The sequence below is a fragment of the Pleurotus ostreatus genome (genome assembly GCF_014466165.1).
Source record: "Pleurotus ostreatus strain PC9 chromosome Unknown scaffold_2, whole genome shotgun sequence".
Lineage (NCBI taxonomy): Eukaryota > Fungi > Basidiomycota > Agaricomycetes > Agaricales > Pleurotaceae > Pleurotus > Pleurotus ostreatus.
In genome coordinates this window covers 2,891,926-2,914,295 of record NW_023503157.1, presented here as the reverse complement: position 1 = coordinate 2,914,295, position 22,370 = coordinate 2,891,926, and the positions used below count along the sequence as shown (strand labels likewise).

Here is a 22,370-nt window from a genome sequence, read left to right as displayed (position 1 = left end):
GAAATCTTTATCTGCCTCCCATGGTGCACGAAGGACTTCTATTATTCGATTATCCGTCACAACCAATCCACCTCCGACGCGAAAGGGTGATGTGACTGGGCATCTATAGGATCTGTGGTTCAGTCTGGTGCACGCATGCGCGTGATAGCTGCTTCCACTGGAACGGGGCGGAGTCTGTGTCCAGTCCCCAGGTACGGACCGTACTGCAAGCTCAGCGTACACACCGACCTTCCTGCACAAGTAGGCTAGATTAATCGATAACTCGATAGCCTGACCTAATGACCACCCTCAAGACCTTATTCGTGTACGGAACTCGTCCAGACTATTTTACGTTCATGGTAAGCAACATCCCTTGGAGTGTGCGTGTGTGCACCCATGCTTGTGGGATTCCCTCGGATTGTCAAGTGCGTTCGCATCCGCGGGTGTTGGTGAATTCACATAATATAGGATGTAGTTATGTTCACCACAGCCGGAGAGTTGGTGTGCACGAGGCGTTGCTATTCTTGACTCTATGTTGGATGTAAATGATGCTTTGAATAGCCCTGTGACTTCATCATGAAAATTTAGCAATAAATGGACGGGGACGTGGCTTTGGCACTTCATCCTAGATAATGGCACCGAGAGAGATCAAGTTAAATAGTTGCCCGAAGGACAAGTAGACCCATTGTCGACCCCTCAGACCCCTCGCGGGAAAGTGGGATAATGGGTGTGGGAAGTGCGATACCGTGTTCAGTGATGATCTTGTCTTCGAATTATCCTCTGGCGACGGCCTGGCTGCGTTGGACCCTTCGCTGCTCGCAGTCGACCCGCTTCATCTCCTTCTCCACGTAGCCGACATACAAAGCTGCGTCTGCAGCAGCCTTCATGGCTCCATCCCACCCTCGATCCTCGACATCCTCGAACAAGCGTCCTGCCCCAGAACCACTTGAGCGCCCTGCGAAGCACCGACGCACGACGCGCCGTCCGGGCATGGAGCAGCGCACCCAGAACGCGAGCAAAACTCTGTCCCAGCGCTGGATATCATACACAATCGACGGGTTCAGGCTGCTGCTCGAGACGGTCTCACACTTCTTGCCAGGTGCGTTTGTGCCTACGGGGTGAAGTATAATTATAGCAGCAAGGACGAGGCTCTTACCTTTCGTTCTAGGCGATCAGCAGAACGACCTTGCCCGCCCGCAGGAATCACCACAGCCATCGCCTTTGTCCTCACCTCCACCACCCGTACTAGCGAAACCTCTACCTCCCCCTTCTTCCGCCCGTGTTTCTAACGACGTTCCACTAACACCACGCACATACTTGAACAAATTGAAGCAGAAAAATGCTGAATTTGCCCTGTGTACCTCGCGCGACCCGCGTTCAATACCCCTTCCGCCATCCCCTCCACCACCAATCGAGCGCCAAAGTAAACGAAAGTCATACATGAACGACACGCCGGAGACGGGTAACTCGCGAACCCAGCGACCAAATGGACATGTCAATATGGTTGCAAGTAGCTCGAAGATGCCCTTGGTCAATGGGTTTAGTAGACCAACAGCAACGTCATCCAATTCATCAGGCTCGAAGCGCCTACGCAAGTCCCAGGATTCGTCGCCCTCCCTTGAAATTATCGACTCTTCAATGCCGCCCCCACCTGTCCCTCAGAGGGATCAAACAAGCGGTTCTTTCGAATTTACTTTCCGTGATCACGCATCAACACAACCTATACCCGTACGACGATACCAGACGCGGGAACACATATTCGCGAAAAGAGTAAGATATCATCCCCCCCCCCGAGTTTTGCTATTGAAATTAATCATATCTGCTTCAGCATAAGCAACGGGTGCAAGAAGAGAGGATAGCAGATCGGATAGAGATGGAAAAAGAGTTATACAGTTACGAGCGTCGGAACGGTGCGTCGCGTGTATTCTCTATTCATTCACTATGCTCAGTTCATCTCATTTCAGGGTACCAATCAAGTCTGTCAGACTTCAAGGGCCTGCTTAGCTATCGCGCTGCGTTGGAGAAAGTACAGTTCCGGGAGGCCTTGTCTCGTATGTCAATCCTGTTTGTGAGGCGTTTCTCCATTCGTTAAACATCTTCATAGCTTCCGCCTCCCTTACCGATCTGAGAGAGTTAGCCCCATCCTCAAATCGAAATCGACGGTATTCGTTTGCGGATGTGAGATGAAAAGTCATCTTCTCGCTTTGGCTGCTACTAAATACTTCTAGGCCGACGGAATCTTCCTCCAACGAGCCCTCGACAAGGCGCGTGCAACGTTCAATAGTCCCAAACCGCCGAAGCCATTCATCCCAACATGGGAGCAAATGCAACTTCGCAATAAAACGCGGGATCAAGAGATCGAGGACCGTCTCCGCCCCAAACGAGCACCCTTACCGACGCAGTTACCACCGGCGGACGATGCTAAGGTTACGGGGATCCTGCAGAAGCGTGGTGCTTTGTTCAAGTTCGCTAGGGAACAGGTGACTAGCGAGGATATTGCGCGTTTGCGGCCGTGTCAGTGGCTGAACGACGAGATCATCAACTTCTATGGGTCTATGATCCTTGCACGCTCGGAGTCATCGAAGGAGAACCCCGGGGGGAAGGCGTCGAAGCCGTTGAAAGTGCATTATTTCAGTACGTTCTTTTGGCCGAAGGTGTTGGATGGGTACGATAAGTCGAGGTTGGCAAAGTGGACCAAGAAGGTGTGTGTGTCGGTTTTAAGACGTGGTTTGATATTGAAGAATGTGGTGTAGTTCGACATCTTCGAAAAGGACGTCGTTCTTCTGGCGGTCAATCATGGGAACACGCATTGGACGTCGGCAGCAATCAACTTCCGTCAAAAACGGATTGAAGCCTACGATAGCATGAATGGTGATCAGTCCTACGTGCTGAAGGTATGCCACTTTTATATGAGAATCGTTGTTTCCATGTGTTCACTGGACTTCTCGTTTTCTCAAGCACCTCCGGGCGTATGTGGACGCTGAACACCGCAATAAAAAGAAAAAGCCGTTTGACTTTACTGGATGGGAAGATTATTCACCTAAGGTTCGCCTTATTGCGTCTTACTGGGCCGCAGCATCTCTATCTCACACATCCTTTGTCCCCGTTCCGCAGGATATCCCACAGCAAGAAAATGCCTACGATTGCGGGGTTTTTACCTGTACAATTTTGGAATACCTGTCAAGAGGTGAGGAAGTGTTCAACTTCACGCAGAAGCACATGCCGTATATCCGAAGGAAGATGATTCTGGAGATTGCGACGAGTCAGCTGCGCGAGCCCTCGTAGCATCCGCATTCCAGGCAGCGTAACACCATATCATACGCCTCCATATATTATTTTTATGTTTGCTCGCTATAATATTCGCTTTGATTTATGCGTTCGTTCATGGTTGTAACATAGACGCTTTTGATGTCGAGTTAAATGTGTATTTTCGCGTCCGAGATGGTTCTGAAGTGGTCCGCGGCGAGGAAAGAGAGATTGAGGAGGAGCAAGTGAAGAGGCATGGATTATCGTCGAAACCACCATACAACAATGAAGAACCAAAACACGAGAATTAGGAAGACAATGTACCAGAGCCACCGACAGCCTTGTCGTTCGGCCATATTGTTCATTCGTCGGAAAGTACCAGATAGTATACCAGATGTTTCCGCGAATGCATCGTTCTACATCAGCAGTAGATGGTCTGAGCCTCATAGGGTCCTCTTGGGAGTGTTGTTGTGCTCACCATTTGACTTAGTTGGACAGCAGATTCTCGTACCTCGTTGCCAATACCAATGGTTAGCTGGGAAGTTGAGACGTGTTCATTCATTGACAGTTGCTCAGAGTATGACAAACTCACTCACATCCTTGAGTAGCTTGACTTTTGAGTTGAGGCCTTCCAGGGCTTCGTCGTTCTGACCTTCAAGGTCATCGGCATAGCGTTGGCCATTGTGTAGTGGTAATTCGCGGTATGGTGACGAGCGGCCTGACGGGGGAGGTGTTACACCCAGCAATGAGGAGCGGTCGCGTAGAGACGCCTGGGACCTCACACTATCTACATAGTCAGCTAAATTCTCGTCGCAGATATAAACCAGCCTCACCGTTGGGCCATTAGTTGAAGTAAGTAGTAGAAGGAGGACCGATCACCGAGCGTGGCGTGTCACCGACACAGTTGTTTGGTTCCGAGGGGATGGCCAAATAAGCCGACCCTCAATCCGGGGTGATATTGTTCAATTGGCGTTGGCCACCCCTTCAACTCGAACCACCACCGCCTCCTCGTTCTCCGTCGCCACCGGCGCGCGCGCAATCCGCTAGGGATATTGACGCGTGAAGGACACGAAAATGAGCGAGATTTACACCAATCTTCAAGTCTCCCCGCGGAAGAAGCGTTGTCTACCGGGGTCGGACGATGAGAGTGTACTCACCCCCAAGAAACTTCGGAGAGCGTGCGTAACAGATAAAAGCAATGTAGAAATATGTCTGACATGTTAAACGCGTAGCCCCCCAACACCACCTCCAACTGTCACCCGGAAGACAGTATCTGAAACCTCGCCGGCTTTACCTGCTCATCTGAGCAGGTTACATTCAATACAAACAAGACTACAACATGCTATCTCACATGCGCTTGCTACCTGCGCAGTCTCTCCTACTTCAGATACAGGGATTGTCCGGAACGTGCTGAACCACCTATCGCTGTCAACCTACGCTGGTTTGACCACGCAATTCGACATCGATGACCTTCGCCGACTGTGTTGGCTCTGGGAATGGGATGGCGAGGAGGTGAAACCTCCGGTTGCGAAGAAGAAGAAGGATGATGATGATGTGTTTAATGAGGAAGAAGACAATCCCTTCTTAGAGTCCGAGGCTGCGCCAGCACCAAAAGAGTGGACTAGAGGAGCGATGGGGTTCGTTATCAGCACGACCACCCACCATTCCAGGCGGGAAGGGAAACGAGTGCCTGCATATGGCATTGGTATAGAAGTTGAAATGGATATTGATAAAGATATGGGTGGTGGAATGGCAGCAGTAGCCCGGTGGACAGCAGCCAGCGAGAAACGACGCGCTGACTTCCTCCAGAAACTAAAACGCTGGGTAGAGGTAATGGATTCATCCCGCTGGACATATAAATATTCGCTAAATCACGTTTTCGTAGTTGCACCCCGGTGCCGACCCAGTCCCAACCATCCCCTTAGCAGATTTACCTGAACTACCTGCAGCGCCAAAGACTACGACGCTAACCAGGCTCTTCGCTGCTGTTTCTCCTAAGGCGTCATCTTCTTCATCCCCTTCGAAACTGCCTATCGCACCGCCCTCACCTTCTCGATCCTCTACGAAGTCCCCAACTAAATCCAACATACTATTCCCGTTATTATCTCCAAGGAAGAAAACTACGGACAATCGTCCTTTCCCCGTTCCCTCGTTTCCTGTAACTCCCTCGTCACGAGCGGAGAAAAAGAACTCTATTTTGTTTCCTGTCACACCCTCTTCCCATCACGGAAGTGCAAGCTCGGTGAAAGCTTTACTCACTCCGCGCACACCTACCACGTCGTTCTCCGATTCTGGTTCTGAATGCTCTACACCTACACGTCAACGTACCTCAAGTACGACGACGACACCTACTCAAACGCCTTCAACGTTGCGCAGGCAGGCTCTTTACGAGCGTGTCCGGCAAAAATCGCTGACCTCCTCGCCTACCAAAACGCCCTCTAAGAGCGCAGATGGGACCACCTTAACCCGGGACCAGATGCTGAAGCTCAGTCAAGACGAGATGAGGCGACGTTGTTTACTCGGCCGGCTCGACGGAGTAGCAGATAGCGTGTGGATGTAAGTCTGTTCGGCTGCTCAGTTGCGGATTGACCTCTGATTGTTGTCTCCCCAGGTTATTTTCTAACCCCACAGGATCCATGTCCACGCCATCGCGGAAACGGAAGGCGTTGCGGACCTCTGAGGTCGCCACGGCGATTGTCAAGTCTTCCCCCGTTCCTATCTCAGCCAGTGAAGCCAACGAATCAATCACCATGCTCACTACTCTGTGCCCTTTCTTCCTTCGAAAGATGAACATCGGGAAGGAAGAGTGGCTAGAGATGCCTGCGCCTACTAGTAGTTCTGATAGCGGTGGTGGGGACGCTTCATCGAAGTCACCTACGAAGTCACCCGCGAAATCGCCAACGAAGGCCGCTCCTCCGAGCCCCGGAGGAAAAGACAGTGTTCAAGAGCTGTTGACTCGAAGCCCGCGCCGCGTAAAACGCGAAACTGGTGGCCTCAGAGAGGTCCGCCAGATCATCAGACGCGAGCTGTCTCTTGCAGATTGATTTATTATTTGCTATATATCTACCGTCTGCGTGTATCGTTCTCACTTATCCATCGATTTGTCACTTGCGATTTGTACCCATAGTCTCCAGCTTAGCAGTTGACAATGCAATGATAGCAATTTACCTCCACGGTTCCGATCCGCATGGTTAGTCTGCAATTGTGCAACACCGAGATATACATGTTGTCTAGGATGAAAGATAAATAGACAAATCGAAAAGGAGTAGTTACACCCCGGATCCACGGGATACTAGCTACTAAATGAAACGCACGCCAATGAAGGGATGCAAATATTGTTAAAAGAATAATGTATGTAATACTTGTGTTGCGGGAACGATGAGGAGTGGGCGGGAGGTAGCGGGTAGAAGGTAGCGGTGGAGACGGAGACGGAGATAGAGAGAAGAGACTATCGGGATCGGGCGTAGGAATACTGTGATGCAATGTCCATTATCTCAAATAGTTATCATGTACAAACGATGGAGCCGGTAATGCGAGGCGGGGAGTAAATCAGTACAAGTGTTGTGACATGCTGTGGCTGGGTTGTGTTGGAGCACGGGCTCGGAGAAGTTGAGGAGATGTAGGCGTAGGATGTAGGAAAATACTCGTAGGGATCTAGTCGATGCTCATGCGGTTCAAGTTCGTGCTCGCGGCGCGGCGGTGTGGATCCACAGAACCACCTATCTTCGTGGTCTTCTTGCGCTTTACTACTCGTAGGTCTCCGTTAGTCATAGTTCGTAGACACGCAAGTGGAAAAAGGCTCCTTACTTGAAGTCTTGAGGCCACGGCCGAAGTTGCGCATGACAATGATAGCAAACGCAAATGTCGCCAGCAGTAGAACGATGGCAATCATAGCTATCGAGACTTTAGGCGTATTCGTTCCCGATGGGTATCAATCAACTCACAAAACACCGACAAAGTCTTGTAGATGGCGAGGAACTGATCAGTGTTCCTGTATATGAGCACTTTCACGAGCTACAGTATTATGTTTAGCGTGAAGATAGTATGATGCCAGTAGGGTTTCACCTTGTAGACGAAGTACACCATCGCTCCAACGCATCCTGCCATGAATGTAGCCATCATCCACTTGTTCTCATGTCTCGCCGCCAGATGGCCTTCTACCAGCAAAACAATGGAGAGCGGCAACGCTGCACACGTAACATAGTACTCCCAGTCATTCTTGTTCAATACCAGCCAGATAAATTGCACCGAAAAGCCAATCCAGAAGAAGACGTCGAACTTGATGAGACATTCGAACACCTGGTAATTGGCGTACATCTTCTTGACCCGCCTGTCAGCGCCGAGTTCCTTGTATAGTTTCCACCCGAACTCGTGGTAGATCTTCCATCCGAGGGCGATGTAACATATTTCGGCAACAGAGATGACGATGGGGATGATGGTCGTGAGGACATTGATAGGGATGTCGGATATGCCCGTGACGTCGGGAAGCAGCTCAGAGGATGTACGGATTTCAAATATTTGGATGATGGCGTAGAGAAGGAAGAGGGCGTTGAAGATGCTAGAGACAAGATGAGATGAGTACCAAACCTTAGATATGAACGCACGTGAGGGCAATGAATTGAAGTGTGTTTCGGGCATAGACCGCATCTATCGCTAGCACCAGCTGGAAAACACTAGGCAATGGCTCAACTGTTAGTGAATGAACTAAAGGCTGGACGACGCACTGTGCTAGGGCGAAAATGCTCAGGTAGACGGGCATTTTCTGCGAGGGTATCTTGCCATCCACGCCCGCCAAGTCATTCTGCCGATTGATTCGCACCAGCAGCTCCCCCTCAATGGCCAGATCTACTGTTGTTTCTATGAGAACTGTAAACACATACAGTCTGCACGCTATTGACTCTGGCAGCCACTGCAGATACCAGTATGTATTAGCAATTTACACATGAGAACTTGAATCGGCACACCTTCTGCCAGAAAGTCCGAGTGTCGATCTCCTTCAGAGGTACTGGCGGTGGATAGCCCACGTACGGCGCACCGAAGTCCGTTTCTTCTGATTGCTTGGAAGAGAATTGTGTTGGCTTCTGGAGTCCCGAAATTGTTGGGCCTCGACGCAGATCGCTTGTTAGCGGCGTTTCGACGTTGAATGTCTTGTGGCCCGACGTCGCGCCGTACGGCGTTGCATATTCGTCGATGAGGTCGTCGTATGAGGCCTTGTACTCTTGTTGATAGGGCGCGTGCTGGCGATGTTGCTGGTAAGGAGCTGAGTCGTTAGGATATGGCCCAGACATGATTCTGGGTCACGGAGTTGGGTTAAAGGTGGTAGGGCAAAGAATGGGAACGAATCGTCCAGCGAAGGGGTTGGTTTTCGTTAAATGAGAGTTGTGAAGGACTGGAAGGGCGCCTGCGTTGCGGTTGCTGTGCTCTGACCAAACGAACGCTGTTGGTGACCGAGTGACCAGTGAATCACACACTGATCCTTCTTCCTCCTGTTTGCGCTTGTTGATTCTCCACGCCCAGCTCTTCTCCCGGGCCCGTTCCCACAAATTTCAAAGCTTCACTGTCGTCTTGAATGTTGCTGCTGCTGAGGGCGGCTTACGATGCCCTTTCCTTTTCCCTTGACACCCCAGACACTTGGCGCGGTCCTGTTACACCGCTCGCTGCCGCAATCACCAACGGAGTTCTCGGTTCTGGCAATGCTATACAATATCTCCTCTTAGAGAGTTCAACTCCACGCATCTACGTCAAATGAAACACGCTGATCAAGTGAAGACGCGATGAGTGGATGCAACTTTAGATATGTTTCCCATAGGAAGGCCACCCAAAGGCCACCAACAGGCAACGGATTCTATGTAAGATACAAGGAAACTTCTGTAGCTTGATCATGATGTTGATATGGAATGAAAATGTGTTCTCGTCCCCAAGTTACTTATGATATGATGTTCTGAGGGGCGCCCGTGTGCGTTTCATAGAAGCCTTAGTTTTCCTGTGACCTGGTTGATCAGCCTTGTGGGCCCAACGATTCCAAGCACGGTCCTGGAGCCTGCCGCGATTTGAGTCCTGCCGCTGATTAAAATAAGGATAAGTGCTGATAGCAAGAGAGCCAGCTCTATATTATCACTCACGCGTCCCGGATGGAATGTGCACATAACCTGAGGCTTTTGGCCTGCCCTTGTAGAAGGAGCAACTGTTCCTCGTCGTCACATTGTAGTGCTACCTTTGTCTGCCTGCAAGCGGTAACGCCCAAAATTAGCTGGTTGGCAACAGTGGATACTACGGCCACGAACCCTGTGCGTTCCCATCGTCGGAGGAGCTATATCATCGCACAGGAACATTAATGAGGTACGACTGTAATGCGGTCTCGCAATACCCACCGCCGGGTTGGAAGCAGCGAGATCCCGGTAACATGCTAATGCGGCATGGCTGGGCAATGAGCGGAGAGAGCGCCTCAAGATTCAGCCTCGCTTGGCTGCTAGGATGAAGCGTGGAACGTACGAGCACCTGCAAGTCCCGGAGGGTATGGTCAGCCGACTGTAATATAGCTATAAGAAAGCATTCTCACTGAGCAGCAACCTTTCCAGCTGACATCCTCAAGTCTTTCCGCACTACTAGAACCTACAAAGCCTCTCGGATCATTATGCTTTGCTCGTTGTCACTTTTAACTGAATGGAATGCTCAAGCACCATTTTGCATGTGTCCGTCGGACCGAGTGGATCGCCCTTCGAATCATTTTTTGGGTCGAGGCAGCGGGGACGCTGTGAACGAGTACCAGCCCAGTAACCTAACGCAAGGGAAGTGGTGGTCAGAAGTGCAAGATATGGCGCCACTAAAATTCATGTAATTTGTGGAAAAATAAGTTGATGGTAGTTTTGTAAGAGGCGGGACACACCACAGTCCGTGAAGGGCATCAATCGCGTGTATGTATCGTAAGTCGCGTCGCGTCGCAAGAACGGAACCAGAACGGAACCCAGTGGAGAAAGCTTGGAGTACCTGACCCTGGCGCTTAGAACTTGTATATGGTCTGCCCTTGACGCCCGCCGGCAACGAGCCTTAGACTTCTTCACGCGATACTTCAGTCGTTCGCGTCGAACGCTTCTTCAAATTAACTCTTCAGTTAGATCTCTGGCTAACCCATGCTCGCGGATATGCTTTGAACTTCTCCGGGTGTGTCCCCATCCCCACCCCGGATCTCCCTCGCCAGCAGTTTGTGTAGTATCGCGCAGTCACGTCCACGTAAAAGGAACATCTAGTTAGAAACGAGGGATCGTCAAAAAAAATTGCATCAACACATCGACAACCTGGCTATCATGGGGCGTGTCTTACGTTGCCGGATCTAGAGTATCGACGAGATACATCGGCTCATAATTACTCTATCGCGACCCTCTCTTCCCTGCTGTGAATTCATCGCAAAGCTCGTGTCGTCGGGATCCATGGCCGACCTGTTGGCTACCATACACTAGCGCTGGGGAATACTTTGTCGCCTTACAACTCGTTACCGCATCATACATTCTCGATTCCTCTGCTGGCCCCGATGGGACGTCTTAACATCTTACCGAAGGCTTCTGGTCGTTCCACTCGCTTCTCAAACCCACCTCCTCGTCGTAAACATGACATGTTCTGGCGGCCTTCCTTCGATTTTCCGAACGGTTCCTATTACGCTCGCTTCATCTTGGAGGACACCGGACCGATTCTACGTTGGCTCTAACTGGAACGTCTTTTGTCGTGGTGCGGATGGGGAAAGACCCTTGAACACACTGCACGCATCTACCTAGCGATGTTCGAACTTGGAAAGTCGCCGCCACCCTAAAAATTGGGTATATCATGGCCTTGAGACGAAAGTAGACCGCACAGAGACCATGTCTTCTATCCATCTTCAGCTTCAGCCCTTTGCTCTCGATTCTTGTAGTCCTAACTCCCTCCGAGAACGCCGTCGCAGCTCTATCCGTCCTCGAGCCCTCTTTCCTAAATTGTTCCAAGGCACTAACGCGAACATCCATGGGGGTGACGAGGATAGTGCCGTCGACGACGAGGTCCATGAGCCGATCGCACAGGCTACCCGAGAAGGACATCTTCCAATACAATATCCTTCTCCCCTTGTAAATGCACATCTCTCTGGTTATTCAACCAACGCCGAACCTACGCGCCATCAAGACACTTTACCTCGCTTGCACTACACATCGGAGCCACAGACGCCCTCGCAAACAAGCCCAACTGCTAGCAGTAAAAATTCCATCGTGGATATACCCCCTGTTGTTCCTGTATCTCCTCCAGAACGTTTAGCGATCCGACTCGCGGCTGGGTACTTTATGTATTTTATGTGTGGTTGGGGTGATGGTGGTAAGGTCGTCAATCGCTTGTTGGTGAAAATCGCTCACTTTCTTTCATACAGTTACTGGCGCTGTTATACCTTGTAAGAGTTCCTGAAACAAGTCCGATCACTTGATCTCATCCATGATTAGATTTTGAACGCGACTTCCATCTAACACCCTTAACGTCATCTTTGTTGTTTGCAAGCAGCACCGTCGGGTGAGCTTCATTCATTGTATGTATCGGAACTTAGGACTTCACGAGCGATAATAGGTTCGCTGCTGCGACCGTCCTCGTAGAATGGATCTCAAAAGTGTTGAGCAATGCCCGCACATCATCCCGAAGCCGATCATTCTTCCCTGCTAACCCATGGTTCTCTCGAACCAATCTAAAAGGTGACATCGGCACGTCACCAACACAAGGGCGCTATTTTGCAATCGTCTACTTCAGCGTCCTTCATGCTTCATTTTTCGTGCTGATGGGCTCGAGAGGCGGTTATCCCGTCTTGCTTCTTGCCTATGCATTCGCTGCGTATGCTCGTGGAATCATCACTGGTGAGCCATATCTCTTCCTCCATAGACGTTTAATTTGACACTCTCCCGCTAGCCCAATTGTACGCTTGTACCCTGTTTCACCAAATCAGTTGCTTAATTGTTTTATAGGAACCTCTACTTTTCTACATTCTCGCGCCCATCCCTGGGCTACGCTTATGCGACATGGAGTTGGTCTTCTCTTCCTGAACCGCGGGCTTCAATGAAATAGTGACCATATTTTCTAGGTTTTGGTGGAGCCATTTCACCTCTCATCTGCCAGACGATCGTCGCGAAAGGGGTTCCTTGGAATCACTTCTACTATGGATCATTGGTTTTGTCGGCGTTCAACACCTGCTTTCTGGCCTATTCATTCAGGCCTACATTAAAAGAATTCGCTGACGATAGGCAGACTGCGCTGGGCTCCATCTCTGATTCGGAAGTAAAGCAGTCGCAGAGTAGCCTGCCTTCCATTTCAAGGCAGACTTCTGGGATAGTATCAGACAAAGCTGCCTCGCCAAATGGTAAGTGCTGGACGTGGATGCTACCGTAATCACAGGGCTCACGATTGCTTGCAGCTTTTACTCAGGCAGTCAAGCTTCCTTACCTATGGGCTGTCTGTGTATTCTCTTGGTTGTACTGTGGAAGGTTCGTATTTCCTTCGTTCAGCCAACAATGTTATTCAAGTCACTCATGTAGTGAAACCACGACACAAGGATTTGTGAGTACACCGTACCACCTTCATAACTGAAATTTATTCCCTCTTCTAGATCGTGTCGTATTTATTGGCTGTACGAGTATGTGTATTTCCTTCGGACGTCGTATACCTTGAGCTGACTATCGCCCCAGTCCGCGGACCGTAACACTGCTGGCTACGTGACTTCCGGCTTCTGGGGAGGCATCACGGTCGGTCGCCTTCTTTGGGGAAGATACAATTACAAGTACGCAATTTCTCACCTTGAAAGGATTCGTCAACTCAATATTATCTGCCTTCCAGGATTACTTTCACCCGTCGCAAATACATCATTCTGGCATTATTGTATGTACCCCATCTTGTTGTCACTCAACCATTTGCTTACACGACTTGGAACCCAGATGTTCGTCAGAGCCTCTGATTCCTCCTGCTAACGATCTAATCGCGCTTTGCCACCAGTGGTCGCTCTTGTGATGCAGCTGCTCATCTGGTTTGTCAACTCGAACGCCGGGAACGCGTTCTCCGCCAGCATGATCGGCGTTGTGTACGGACCCATGTTCCCCGCTTGCCTCGCCCTCGCCAACGATCTGCTCCCACATGAAGTCCACATGGTGTCCATGGGCATAATGTAAGGCTTTATTCTTGCTCGATCAACGAATCTAAATTGTCTCCCTAGATCCGCGTTTGCTAGCCTTGGCGCATGTACGTATCTAATCTCCACTGAATTGCGGGCCTGCTGATCTGAATGCTACCGTTCTCGCTAGCTCTGTTCCCGTTCTTCACGGGCACGATAGCGACGGTCAAGGGAATGCAGACCCTATCCTACATGACCGTGGCCCAGGGCGTCGTACTCATTGGTATTTGGTACCTCTTCCCTTCCCTGGCACCCAGGCGTACTTGAATTATTTCATGACCGGGCTGTGCTGTTTATTTTTGGTTTATAGATTGTCGGTGGGGGGGGGTATGTATATAAATAAATGCTTATAGCAGCCTATAGATAGGAAGAAGATTGTCCTGTGTTAGTTTAGAACGGATACAAAGCATACGATAGCTATCTATGAGCTATCAGTATCTGTCGAAGATCCGGTCTCGTCTCCTTCGACGTCTGAGTGGATGAATTGGGGTCATTTTAATGAAGCCGCGTTAAGGGGTTCCACTCGCCTATTGCATAGTCTAATGGCACCGCCGGCGGTGGAGGTGGCCTAGGAGGACTCAGTCTCCTTGGCGGGCCGGTCCCAGTAACTTTCTTCGGTGGTTTATTGAATATGCCCTTACTGGAAAAGCCTGGACTCCGAGGGCCAGAGAAAGATGATGATGTGGCAATTGTAGCTACAGATGCCACATCTGGAGAAGACGACCGAGACGATGAAGGAGATCGATCTAAAAAAGTTGAAGTAGATGAAGCACGGAGCTTGGAAGGGACTCGGGATATCGAATTCGTCGATGGTAGTTGAGGAATTTGCTGTTGAATGTGAGGATATGGGACATAGACGAGGCACCCTAACACGTACGTTGGATGGTAGACCATTGTTATCCAAATCCGACTTCAGGCGTGACACAGGTGACGCTACATCCATGCTATTGTAAAACGCGCAAGTAAATATTTGGGGAAAGGGCCCACCTGTAGCCTTCTTCTTTGGTTTCTTAACGGGGGAGGTTTGAGGTGAATTGGGCTGCGGAACAACTCAATATAGGGCGTATGGGCGTACATTAGTTGTATACTTACTCGCTTTCTTTTAAGGTCGAATTCCGCTTCATCTAACCAAAGAAACGGCATGAGAAGTGAAGTGAAATGGAAGTTAATAGACGGTTACCGCGCTTGCCTTTCGTCTTCACTGTACGTTTGTTCCCGCCCTTCTTAGCATCATCCGAGATATTCCCAAAGTCTGAAGCAGGGGACATTGATCGGGATGGTTCCCCGAGAGCTCTTAGTAACAACATCACTACACGGTGAAAGGGTGAGATGTATAGTAGACTTCACGTACTTTGATTTGGAGGTATTGCTACCAGCTCTCGACAACCCCCTTCGCGAGCTCCCGTTCACGCCCATGCATTGGCTCAGATGATTGGCGTAGCGGTTGAACGCAACCTAACCATTCGATTGTCATTGTTTCTATCAGATGCCGCATAAGCAATGAACGTACCTGTCTATCACAGTTCATGCACTCTAGATTGACGACACCCTCAGACTTCGAGTTGCCCGGCGTGTATGCCCCACTGTCAGAACCGTTGCCAACTGACATCGGCGTACCAGCTCTCGATGAGCCCGCAGTTGTTTGTGTCTGGATATTAGAAGGACCAGGTACATGGACTTCCCACATGAAAGCTTCAGCTCCTCGACGCGGGGTGGGGTGACAAGGCTCTCACCTGCTGCACATCTACATACACGTCAGGCTTGACCGACTGCGCCAGCACCAGAACTACTCACCGGGTATGACACACCGAGCAGATCGCCCTACTCCGCGCAATTTCTTGATGCGCTTGTATGGTCGCGTCGAGCACCAGATCGTCCACCATAGACGACATCAACCTGCTCGCCTGTGGTTACATTGAACACCCATGAGCCAACTTGAACCAGGGGCTCGGAAATGAAGCGTTACCAATTCATTAACCAGTTCCTCCCTTTCTGACTTGCGCATCGTCTTGATGGTTTGTCGTATGTCGCAGGCTGCACGGCGAGAAGTTCAACTCTCTGGAAGGAACACTAAGGTCGCGTCACTGGCAGTGGCGAACACGGAAGCTCGCGGGCTTTGAACTTATCGCCCTGACAGCCGGTGATTATGCACATGGGGCATTCAAGGTCATTCAATTGTGCATGATCATTAGCAGACGACATCGTGAAGAATAACTAGATTATCATAGCAAGTTTCGTAAAAGCTCTAATGCGAAGCAGTGGAAAGGGAGTGTGAGTTATTACGAGAACGAAATTTCCGAATGCGCAGACAAAGAAATATACTGTAATATCATAAAACTCAATATCTTGACCCCGTCATTCTGGAGACGGCGAATACGCCGATAATAACAACAGCTAGTGCGCCAATGCTGGCGGGCAACAGAAGGTCTTTGGGGATCCCAAGGACCTCCTGGGGTGGAGGGGGAGGGACGTGGACGTGTGCCGGAGGCGTAAGAGTTACGGGTTCAGGCAAGACTGATTCTTGTTTCTCGACTTCTTGTGTTTCTATCTGCGCAGCAGCGGCTGCCTCAGCCGCCTTTGCTTCTCCCTTATCCGCGCCAGCCCAGCCCTTGCCACCTTGCACGAACAATACCACGCGGTCGGTCCCAGCGGCACGAGCGATTTTGACTGCGTCTGTGACGTCGTGGTCGGATGTAATGAGGACCGTGTCGCCGTCAGCGTCCGTGTACGACAGGATGAAGTCAATTGGGTCAGGGTGATCGGTCGAACCGTCACTTGGCCTGAACTCAGTGAAGAAGGGATCCGTGGCGAGCTTTCCGGCAACAATCTCGCGGAGGTGTTCCACGTCATCGTGTCGAGATTGGAATCGGTGGGTCCTGCCACTGGGTGTGCGGAATTTGAAGACGTAGGTGCCATCATCGACAGGGAGCGCCTCAGTCGTAGGGGGAATGACCAAGCCCTTTTGGCGAGTGAAGCTGTCCAAAACGGAAGTTGGCTCATCGTCAACCACTGACGCAGAGTCGTTGGGGTGAACTTCAGACATTGGTGATTGCTGAAGGTGGGAGAGGTGGTGCATAGACGAGAGCGACTTCATGTGACGGAGGTCTGGAGTGTGCGGTGTATGAGCTGAGCCAGATACGGCGGAATCGCCGTCGTCATGGCCAATGGAGTCGAAGAACCGTCCCCACATTGGACCTCCCTCGGCTTCTGTGGGCTCTTCAGTAGCCATAGAATTCATCTTGATAGGTGAGATCAGAGTCTGATGACATAAAATATGGGGGGCGAACTTACTTGCTCAAGTGTGGCATACGTGAGCTTCAGCACGTCAACAATAGCGACGAGTCGACCATCTTCCTCGACCACAGGAAGATTGAGATAATGCCCAGCTGTAAACAAGATATCAGGCAAGTACAAATTAGTTAGAAGTTGTGACGTACTGTGCATCTTCTTCAGTGCATCGTGCACCGTCATCGTGGGCGGAGCAGTGTCTGGGTGAGGCGTCATTACGCGAACAACGCTACATCTGCCAGCGTCCAGACCAGCAGCGATGACTCGTAGAACGACATCCTTGCTAGTGAAGATGCCGGCAATCTTAGCAGGTTCCATGGACGAAACGGGGGCTTCCATGACGCAGACAGCCGTAGTACGTCTCTCCTTCATGAGCTTCGCAACCTCACGAACAGTGGCCTTCGGTCCGACGGTAGCTGGGTGTGTGCGGGAGTCCATGACGGTGGTCAAATCTGGAAGTGCAGTCTTCTCTTTCAGACTTTCGGCCCACGCCAACATGGCAGCGGCTTGTGGATTCGCAGAAATCCCGCCTCCAAGCTCTGACTGTACGCCAGCCATCGCGCTGAACAATTGTTCAGAGGCAGCAGAACTGCGTTCAACTTTCGCAAGGGCTTCATGGAAGACCTTGGTAATATCCAGGAGGCCAACTACGTTGCCCTCTTCGTTACATACAGGCTATAGGCTAGGTGAGATACGTATTCATCGCGAAGCTGCAAGGAACCTACCAAATGCCTGAAATGCTTCGAGACCATCAATTGCAGGGCCTCAGTAGCACTTGTGGTATCACGGGTGACCATGGGATTTCTGGTCATAATTTGATGGACTTGAGTGGTATGGGGTTCGAGACCATCCGCGGTCACCTGCGAATGCCGTATTAATATGGAGTTATTCAAAAAGCTGCTTTACACTCACCCGGTAGGCCAAGTCCTTCGCGGTGAAGATGCCACTGAGCCCTTCTTCGTCGTCCACGACGAGTACACAATCTGTGCGTTTGGCCGCACATAGCTGACTGGCTTCAGCAACCGTGATATTCTCGGGGACAGTCAACGCCGGGGTGGGCTTTAGTGCCGCAACAGTGCCCTTCGCCGGTGCACTTTTACTCCCCCGCTTGCCACGCGAACCGTTATAGTTCGTAGTCGAGATGGTTCGTTTCCTGGAGAGTTCCGACTCTATCTTCTTCCTGATAGCCTATGCATCGACAAGACACGGTCAGTCCTCACCCAAAACACTGCACGACAGTGCCCTGCGGGTTCAAACGGCAGCAGGGCCTCACCTCGTCGCGTTTTGACTGCTTCTTCCGAATCTCGGAGAGAGAGCCCTGGTATCCGGATATTGAAGACATGGACGTGGTGGTGGCCGAGCGTTTTGGACCCAAGGGCGAAGCGGCTCTCTCTGGGAATGGGATGGGGGTCGGAGAGGTAGCACCTAAACCACGATGATGTGAAGGGGAGGAAGTAGGCACAGGTATGCGGGACATCAACGATGGCGAGTCTCGCTCACCCGCTAGAAATCAACTCGGCCTAAATTGTCTCGTCACTGTCACGTTCGTTCTGCCGAAGAATTTATTTGACCGTGTTTATGCCCCTAGAGGCCCCTGTCAACTGCAACTGCTCTGCCTTGGTCTGGGGAAAGATCATATCGAACTTGAAGCGCGCAACAGTATCCCAATAGATATTGTCTGAGTCCATACAATGATGCATAAAAAACGTGCATAATAAGTGTCCATGTAAAGAGTCGAAACGAAGCAGGGGGCAGATAAACAAAGAGTGATCAATAGAATTCGACCAGTGTCATGGTTTGGACTTCCAAAAGCTCAAGCTCAGGCGCCTTCTCCGCACTGCCTTGTATACCTTGTAGCATCTAATCTGAACGGCGACATCAACATCCCTCAAGTCACACCTCATCTTCTCCAGCCGTGACTTCTTCGCTGGTGAATACTGTTCCTCAAGCTGCTCTCGCATATTGCGTACGATCCTGTCAAGCAACGATTGACTTCGCTGGTTGTCGGCGCCGTCTGTTTCGTTATGAGGATGGTGTGGTTGCTCTAACTCCCAGTCGAAGGCGTATGCACCAAGGTGTATAGCTGACCCGCTGCCTCCCCATTCTGATGGGTCAAGGGCGATTGGGTGTGGTCCTGAATCATAGTCGGGGTGTTCGGTGGTGGTATGCGAGAGCAGGGACGGTGACTGGAAAATAGTAGTAGAAATATCTGGTGGTGGTGTGCGTGTGGATGACATGGTGGAAAGTAGTTGAAGGTTTGATGCCCTCTGCTGGCACTTTATACAATCCTAGGACTGTCGTTGAAGGAGCGGATCGACATAGTCGCCATAGCATAGCGTAAGTTCTATTTGACGAACGACAAGGTGCTCCACGACGATATGAGGTAGAGGATGAAGGGGTTGAGGAGTGTGACCTCCTGAAAGCTGTTTGACCTCTTCACGGACCCACCTGTCAAAGTGTTCAAAACGACTTCCGTCTTCCGTCTTTGTCAACCCGACTCCAGTGACTATTGCACTATGTCCCTCTTGATGCCTTGTAGTTTGGGAGGACCTCGAAGTACCAGGGGACCTCTTAGTGTAGGTCGTCGAGCGGAAGTTGAACATCTCTGGGGCATAACATACCATCAAATTCTTGTGTTCTATATCTACATGGGTACTATTCCGAGCCTTCTGACGGAAGCATTTATCCCTCGGATACGTCACTTATTTTGCGCGAACGGAACCATTTTTTGGATCGAATTGACCGCCATCGCCAAAATGCCTCAACCCCTATCCTTGACCCCTTTTGACCGCCACGTTCTTGGAGGTAACTTGCCTCGTCCTCGCCTTCCCTGATCAACGTTCTAGGCTGTCCACTACAGTGTAGCCTGATAGCGCACCAAACTTGCTGTAAGTACACGATGTTCCCATACACATATTCTCATTCGGACAATTATTCGTTTTCTTGCGAATTCGGATTCACCCCAAAGGCTGTGTTTGTGCTTACGCTCACCCGACGGTTCCATGTAAAGGAGCCGTCGTCGATGCATTCCCGAAGTGAAATTGCCTCCCGCTGTCGAAGTCCTACGTTCCGCCGTACAGCCCCCAATTCTTGTATAAATGCTGGCCTACCCTCACACATCTTTCCCAAGTTTCTTCAACTTACCACTACAAAACCAACCCAACCAATTCAACGCTCATAACCATCATGCTCTACACATCGTACGGCACCCCCATATCATACGAAACAGCTGCAACGCGCTACGAAGTCGGCGTCTCGGCAGCCCAGTACACATCCTTCCCATCCTCGCGCACCCGCGTTGAGGATCACACCGCGTGGACCCCTGAGATGGGAACCGCGTTCATTACCCCCTTCGACCCGCCAGAGGTTCGCGCACTTAAATATGGTGCCGATCCTTTTGCCACTGGCACATTATCCCGGCCCGACTCGTTCTACCTCCGCGACTCGGAGTTCATCAGAGAAGCGTTGGGGCAGGGAAAGGCGAAGAAAGCTACGCCCTCTCCAAAGAGGAAGCAGAGTTTCCGCCGCTTGCTGAAGAACGCCATCAAGCAGTCGTGCAGAGAGATCATGAAGGATTTGAAGGAAAAGCGTCGAGGCACTTCTCAATCAGCATAACATATCCGTCTCATTCTGTAACATATCCCAACGTCTTTATGGCCTCTTGTTTATCTCTTTTGATGCGATTCTGGTCCCAACATATATGTTACAATTGGAGGCGTCAAACGTCCAGTCCTTGTATAGGGCGTTTATGATCTCAGTGATAAATAAAAGCAAAGTGAAATGCTCTATGACTTTATGCTCCTTGTCTGAGCCCTATTCCCTTGTCTTGACTGGTACACGAAGTACGCGCCAATGAGTACGGCGATGATAATGAAGTTGCCTATAGGACGGTGACCAAAACTCAGCATCATCAACGCATAACAATACGAAGTGAACTCACCAGCGACGAAGCCCGCTAATCCTTGGAATACATCCAGAACAAGCTTGACCAAGCTATTGCCCAGGCTAAACAGCCCAAGGATAGCGCCCTGGCATAGAGCGAGTATTGCCGTGAATACTGCGATTATCGAGTTCGCCAATGACCCAGCGATGGCGGTCAGCGAATGCAGGAACTCGGAGAATGCGCTTGTCAATGTGGGTGCCATGGTTCGAGAGTCGATATGGGTTTTGTTGTCGTTCCTCTTCGAGCATGCCGCTTTATATACGACATGCCAAGACTCCTTGCCCCACAACAGGTACGTCAGTCGATACCTCATCGAATCCTGAACATACGGCAATCTAAATCGGATTGTGCTCCATGGAGTACGTAGTATGCTCAATCAAGTACAAAATAAAAAGACTCGATTATTTTAGAAAGCCATACATAGCTGTAGCAAAGGAATCACGTAAATGCCAGTCCCAACTCATTCTAATCGGAGACACTGTATCAACTCAATGACATATGTCCAGTTTGCACCCATCGATTTATCCACGTCGCGGGGCACCTCCTGCAGCGGCGGCAGGTTCGATAACGCTGCCCGCCCATCGAGAGGCCAAACCTTGCACTTGAGTCCAGATGGTGACGAGAACCGGGGGGTTGCCGGGCTTGCGGACGAAACCGTCGATGCGTCCATTGGTGAATGCGAACGCCTCACGGGTGAAGGCAGATTGATAATAACGTTGGCGGAGGAAGTGCGCATAGATAAGAGGCGACAGGAGGGAATTGCGGAAGGTGATAGCTCCCAAGAAAACACGAACGAAAATCAGGAGTTCGGTATAGGCAACGACGCGCATGGCTCCATCGTAGTTTGCTGTCAGATGTGTCAGAAATGACGTAACAAACGAACAAAAGTAAAATTTATCGCCACATACCTTTGACCCAAGCTTGCAACTGCTTCGCGAGAGGATGGGGTTGGGGCGCACCACCTTGAGTTGCGGCGGGGCTGGGAGGCAGGAAGCGGGGCATCAAGGTCGTACGAGTGAAGGTGAGAGCATGGAACAGGGAGAAGATCGTGTAGGGAAGGAGGGCCACTAGCAAAGCGGGGGATGGTGAACACCGAGCATACTGGGAACTCGTAGACAGCACATACATGCAACGGGTTTTGAGCTCCACCAGAAAAATGCGACCGCGAAATATTGAACATTCTGTCAGAGAAGTGTTGAGTTTTGTTGTCGCGCCATAGTAGTGGAGAATCCCTCTACCTCATCAGGAAGAGCACGACGGAAATACGCAAGGTTGGGTTGAGGTGGCTGCAATATCTAATCAGACCGACGGTTCATTTCGGAGTAACGGTGCACGCTTACACCTAGTGCTTTGCTAGCAAAACAACCCAGTTAAGCTTCACATTCCGCGACATACAGCGAGAAAACTCACTAGCAGACGATAGCGTAACTTATGAGCGCGCCAGTAAACCCGGCTATACACATGTGCCCGTCAGTTCAATTTCCACGCCTTCGACGCATTTCGACTAGTAACCGACCTTTATACCACCAATCAGAGATGCTCCGGAACAACAGCGTCGCTAGGAAGTAGCGAAACGCAGCCGCTAGGAGCAGAAAGTGGCCTGTCGCCCAAACCCAATGCTAGACGTCGAGCACGCGTAATCAGCCCATTTTGTCGCCCGCCGGAGAGGAGGCTCGGGAAAACGCCCACCTGCGTAGTGACCATTTTCTGCGTTTTCGCGATAAGAGAGATTCAGAGAGGCGGCGGGGGCGT

The 22,370-nt window shown here is 50.7% G+C and overlaps 11 protein-coding genes across 11 annotated transcripts; 4 read left to right on the top strand and 7 right to left on the bottom strand.

Moving 5' to 3' along the window:
• Positions 1 to 864: 864 nt before the first annotated feature.
• Positions 865 to 3,264, top strand: ULP1 (Smt3-specific protease; the record flags this gene model as incomplete). The annotated part of the gene is made up of 9 exons (XM_036773501.1): positions 865 to 1,078; positions 1,148 to 1,749; positions 1,808 to 1,889; positions 1,944 to 2,030; positions 2,084 to 2,157; positions 2,208 to 2,681; positions 2,733 to 2,873; positions 2,938 to 3,024; positions 3,094 to 3,264. The coding sequence occupies 9 exons, from the start codon at positions 865 to 867 to the stop codon at positions 3,262 to 3,264; spliced, it is 1,932 nt and encodes a 643-aa protein (XP_036634974.1).
• A 221-nt stretch (positions 3,265 to 3,485) lies between these two features.
• PC9H_003908 (uncharacterized protein) lies at positions 3,486 to 4,069 on the bottom strand (the record flags this gene model as incomplete). Its single annotated transcript, XM_036773500.1, has 4 exons — positions 3,486 to 3,641; positions 3,704 to 3,760; positions 3,822 to 4,008; positions 4,059 to 4,069. The coding sequence occupies 4 exons, from the start codon at positions 4,067 to 4,069 to the stop codon at positions 3,486 to 3,488; spliced, it is 411 nt and encodes a 136-aa protein (XP_036634973.1).
• Positions 4,070 to 4,299: 230 nt separating this feature from the next.
• Positions 4,300 to 6,269, top strand: PC9H_003907 (uncharacterized protein; the record flags this gene model as incomplete). The annotated part of the gene is made up of 4 exons (XM_036773499.1): positions 4,300 to 4,403; positions 4,458 to 5,055; positions 5,111 to 5,781; positions 5,837 to 6,269. The coding sequence occupies 4 exons, from the start codon at positions 4,300 to 4,302 to the stop codon at positions 6,267 to 6,269; spliced, it is 1,806 nt and encodes a 601-aa protein (XP_036634972.1).
• Positions 6,270 to 6,879: 610 nt separating this feature from the next.
• PC9H_003906 (uncharacterized protein) lies at positions 6,880 to 8,513 on the bottom strand (the record flags this gene model as incomplete). Its single annotated transcript, XM_036773498.1, has 7 exons — positions 6,880 to 6,971; positions 7,033 to 7,119; positions 7,170 to 7,239; positions 7,291 to 7,783; positions 7,830 to 7,898; positions 7,950 to 8,134; positions 8,190 to 8,513. 7 exons carry the CDS (start codon positions 8,511 to 8,513, stop codon positions 6,880 to 6,882), a joined length of 1,320 nt encoding a protein of 439 aa, XP_036634971.1.
• A 2,565-nt stretch (positions 8,514 to 11,078) lies between these two features.
• Positions 11,079 to 13,654, top strand: PC9H_003905 (uncharacterized protein; the record flags this gene model as incomplete). Its single annotated transcript, XM_036773497.1, has 15 exons — positions 11,079 to 11,559; positions 11,612 to 11,632; positions 11,682 to 11,748; positions 11,803 to 12,083; positions 12,136 to 12,142; positions 12,192 to 12,250; positions 12,308 to 12,583; positions 12,638 to 12,707; positions 12,759 to 12,780; positions 12,830 to 12,856; positions 12,909 to 13,000; positions 13,057 to 13,156; positions 13,233 to 13,381; positions 13,430 to 13,455; positions 13,518 to 13,654. The coding sequence occupies 15 exons, from the start codon at positions 11,079 to 11,081 to the stop codon at positions 13,652 to 13,654; spliced, it is 1,815 nt and encodes a 604-aa protein (XP_036634970.1).
• A 228-nt stretch (positions 13,655 to 13,882) lies between these two features.
• On the bottom strand, positions 13,883 to 15,589 carry PC9H_003904 (uncharacterized protein; the record flags this gene model as incomplete). The annotated part of the gene is made up of 11 exons (XM_036773496.1): positions 13,883 to 14,215; positions 14,265 to 14,320; positions 14,375 to 14,426; positions 14,480 to 14,511; positions 14,568 to 14,680; positions 14,739 to 14,842; positions 14,898 to 15,064; positions 15,121 to 15,131; positions 15,182 to 15,291; positions 15,354 to 15,421; positions 15,487 to 15,589. 11 exons carry the CDS (start codon positions 15,587 to 15,589, stop codon positions 13,883 to 13,885), a joined length of 1,149 nt encoding a protein of 382 aa, XP_036634969.1.
• A 136-nt stretch (positions 15,590 to 15,725) lies between these two features.
• Positions 15,726 to 18,017, bottom strand: PC9H_003903 (uncharacterized protein; the record flags this gene model as incomplete). Its single annotated transcript, XM_036773495.1, has 6 exons — positions 15,726 to 16,625; positions 16,679 to 16,773; positions 16,825 to 17,350; positions 17,401 to 17,535; positions 17,588 to 17,863; positions 17,949 to 18,017. The coding sequence occupies 6 exons, from the start codon at positions 18,015 to 18,017 to the stop codon at positions 15,726 to 15,728; spliced, it is 2,001 nt and encodes a 666-aa protein (XP_036634968.1).
• Positions 18,018 to 18,465: 448 nt separating this feature from the next.
• PC9H_003902 (uncharacterized protein) lies at positions 18,466 to 18,912 on the bottom strand (the record flags this gene model as incomplete). Its single annotated transcript, XM_036773494.1, has 1 exon — positions 18,466 to 18,912. The coding sequence occupies one exon, from the start codon at positions 18,910 to 18,912 to the stop codon at positions 18,466 to 18,468; it is 447 nt and encodes a 148-aa protein (XP_036634967.1).
• Positions 18,913 to 19,861: 949 nt separating this feature from the next.
• PC9H_003901 (uncharacterized protein) lies at positions 19,862 to 20,290 on the top strand (the record flags this gene model as incomplete). The annotated part of the gene is made up of 1 exon (XM_036773493.1): positions 19,862 to 20,290. The coding sequence occupies one exon, from the start codon at positions 19,862 to 19,864 to the stop codon at positions 20,288 to 20,290; it is 429 nt and encodes a 142-aa protein (XP_036634966.1).
• A 170-nt stretch (positions 20,291 to 20,460) lies between these two features.
• Positions 20,461 to 20,820, bottom strand: PC9H_003900 (uncharacterized protein; the record flags this gene model as incomplete). The annotated part of the gene is made up of 2 exons (XM_036773492.1): positions 20,461 to 20,555; positions 20,616 to 20,820. 2 exons carry the CDS (start codon positions 20,818 to 20,820, stop codon positions 20,461 to 20,463), a joined length of 300 nt encoding a protein of 99 aa, XP_036634965.1.
• Positions 20,821 to 21,139: 319 nt separating this feature from the next.
• On the bottom strand, positions 21,140 to 22,322 carry PC9H_003899 (uncharacterized protein; the record flags this gene model as incomplete). Its single annotated transcript, XM_036773491.1, has 8 exons — positions 21,140 to 21,465; positions 21,527 to 21,685; positions 21,745 to 21,799; positions 21,857 to 21,904; positions 21,959 to 21,971; positions 22,029 to 22,071; positions 22,135 to 22,237; positions 22,308 to 22,322. 8 exons carry the CDS (start codon positions 22,320 to 22,322, stop codon positions 21,140 to 21,142), a joined length of 762 nt encoding a protein of 253 aa, XP_036634964.1.
• Positions 22,323 to 22,370: the final 48 nt, after the last annotated feature.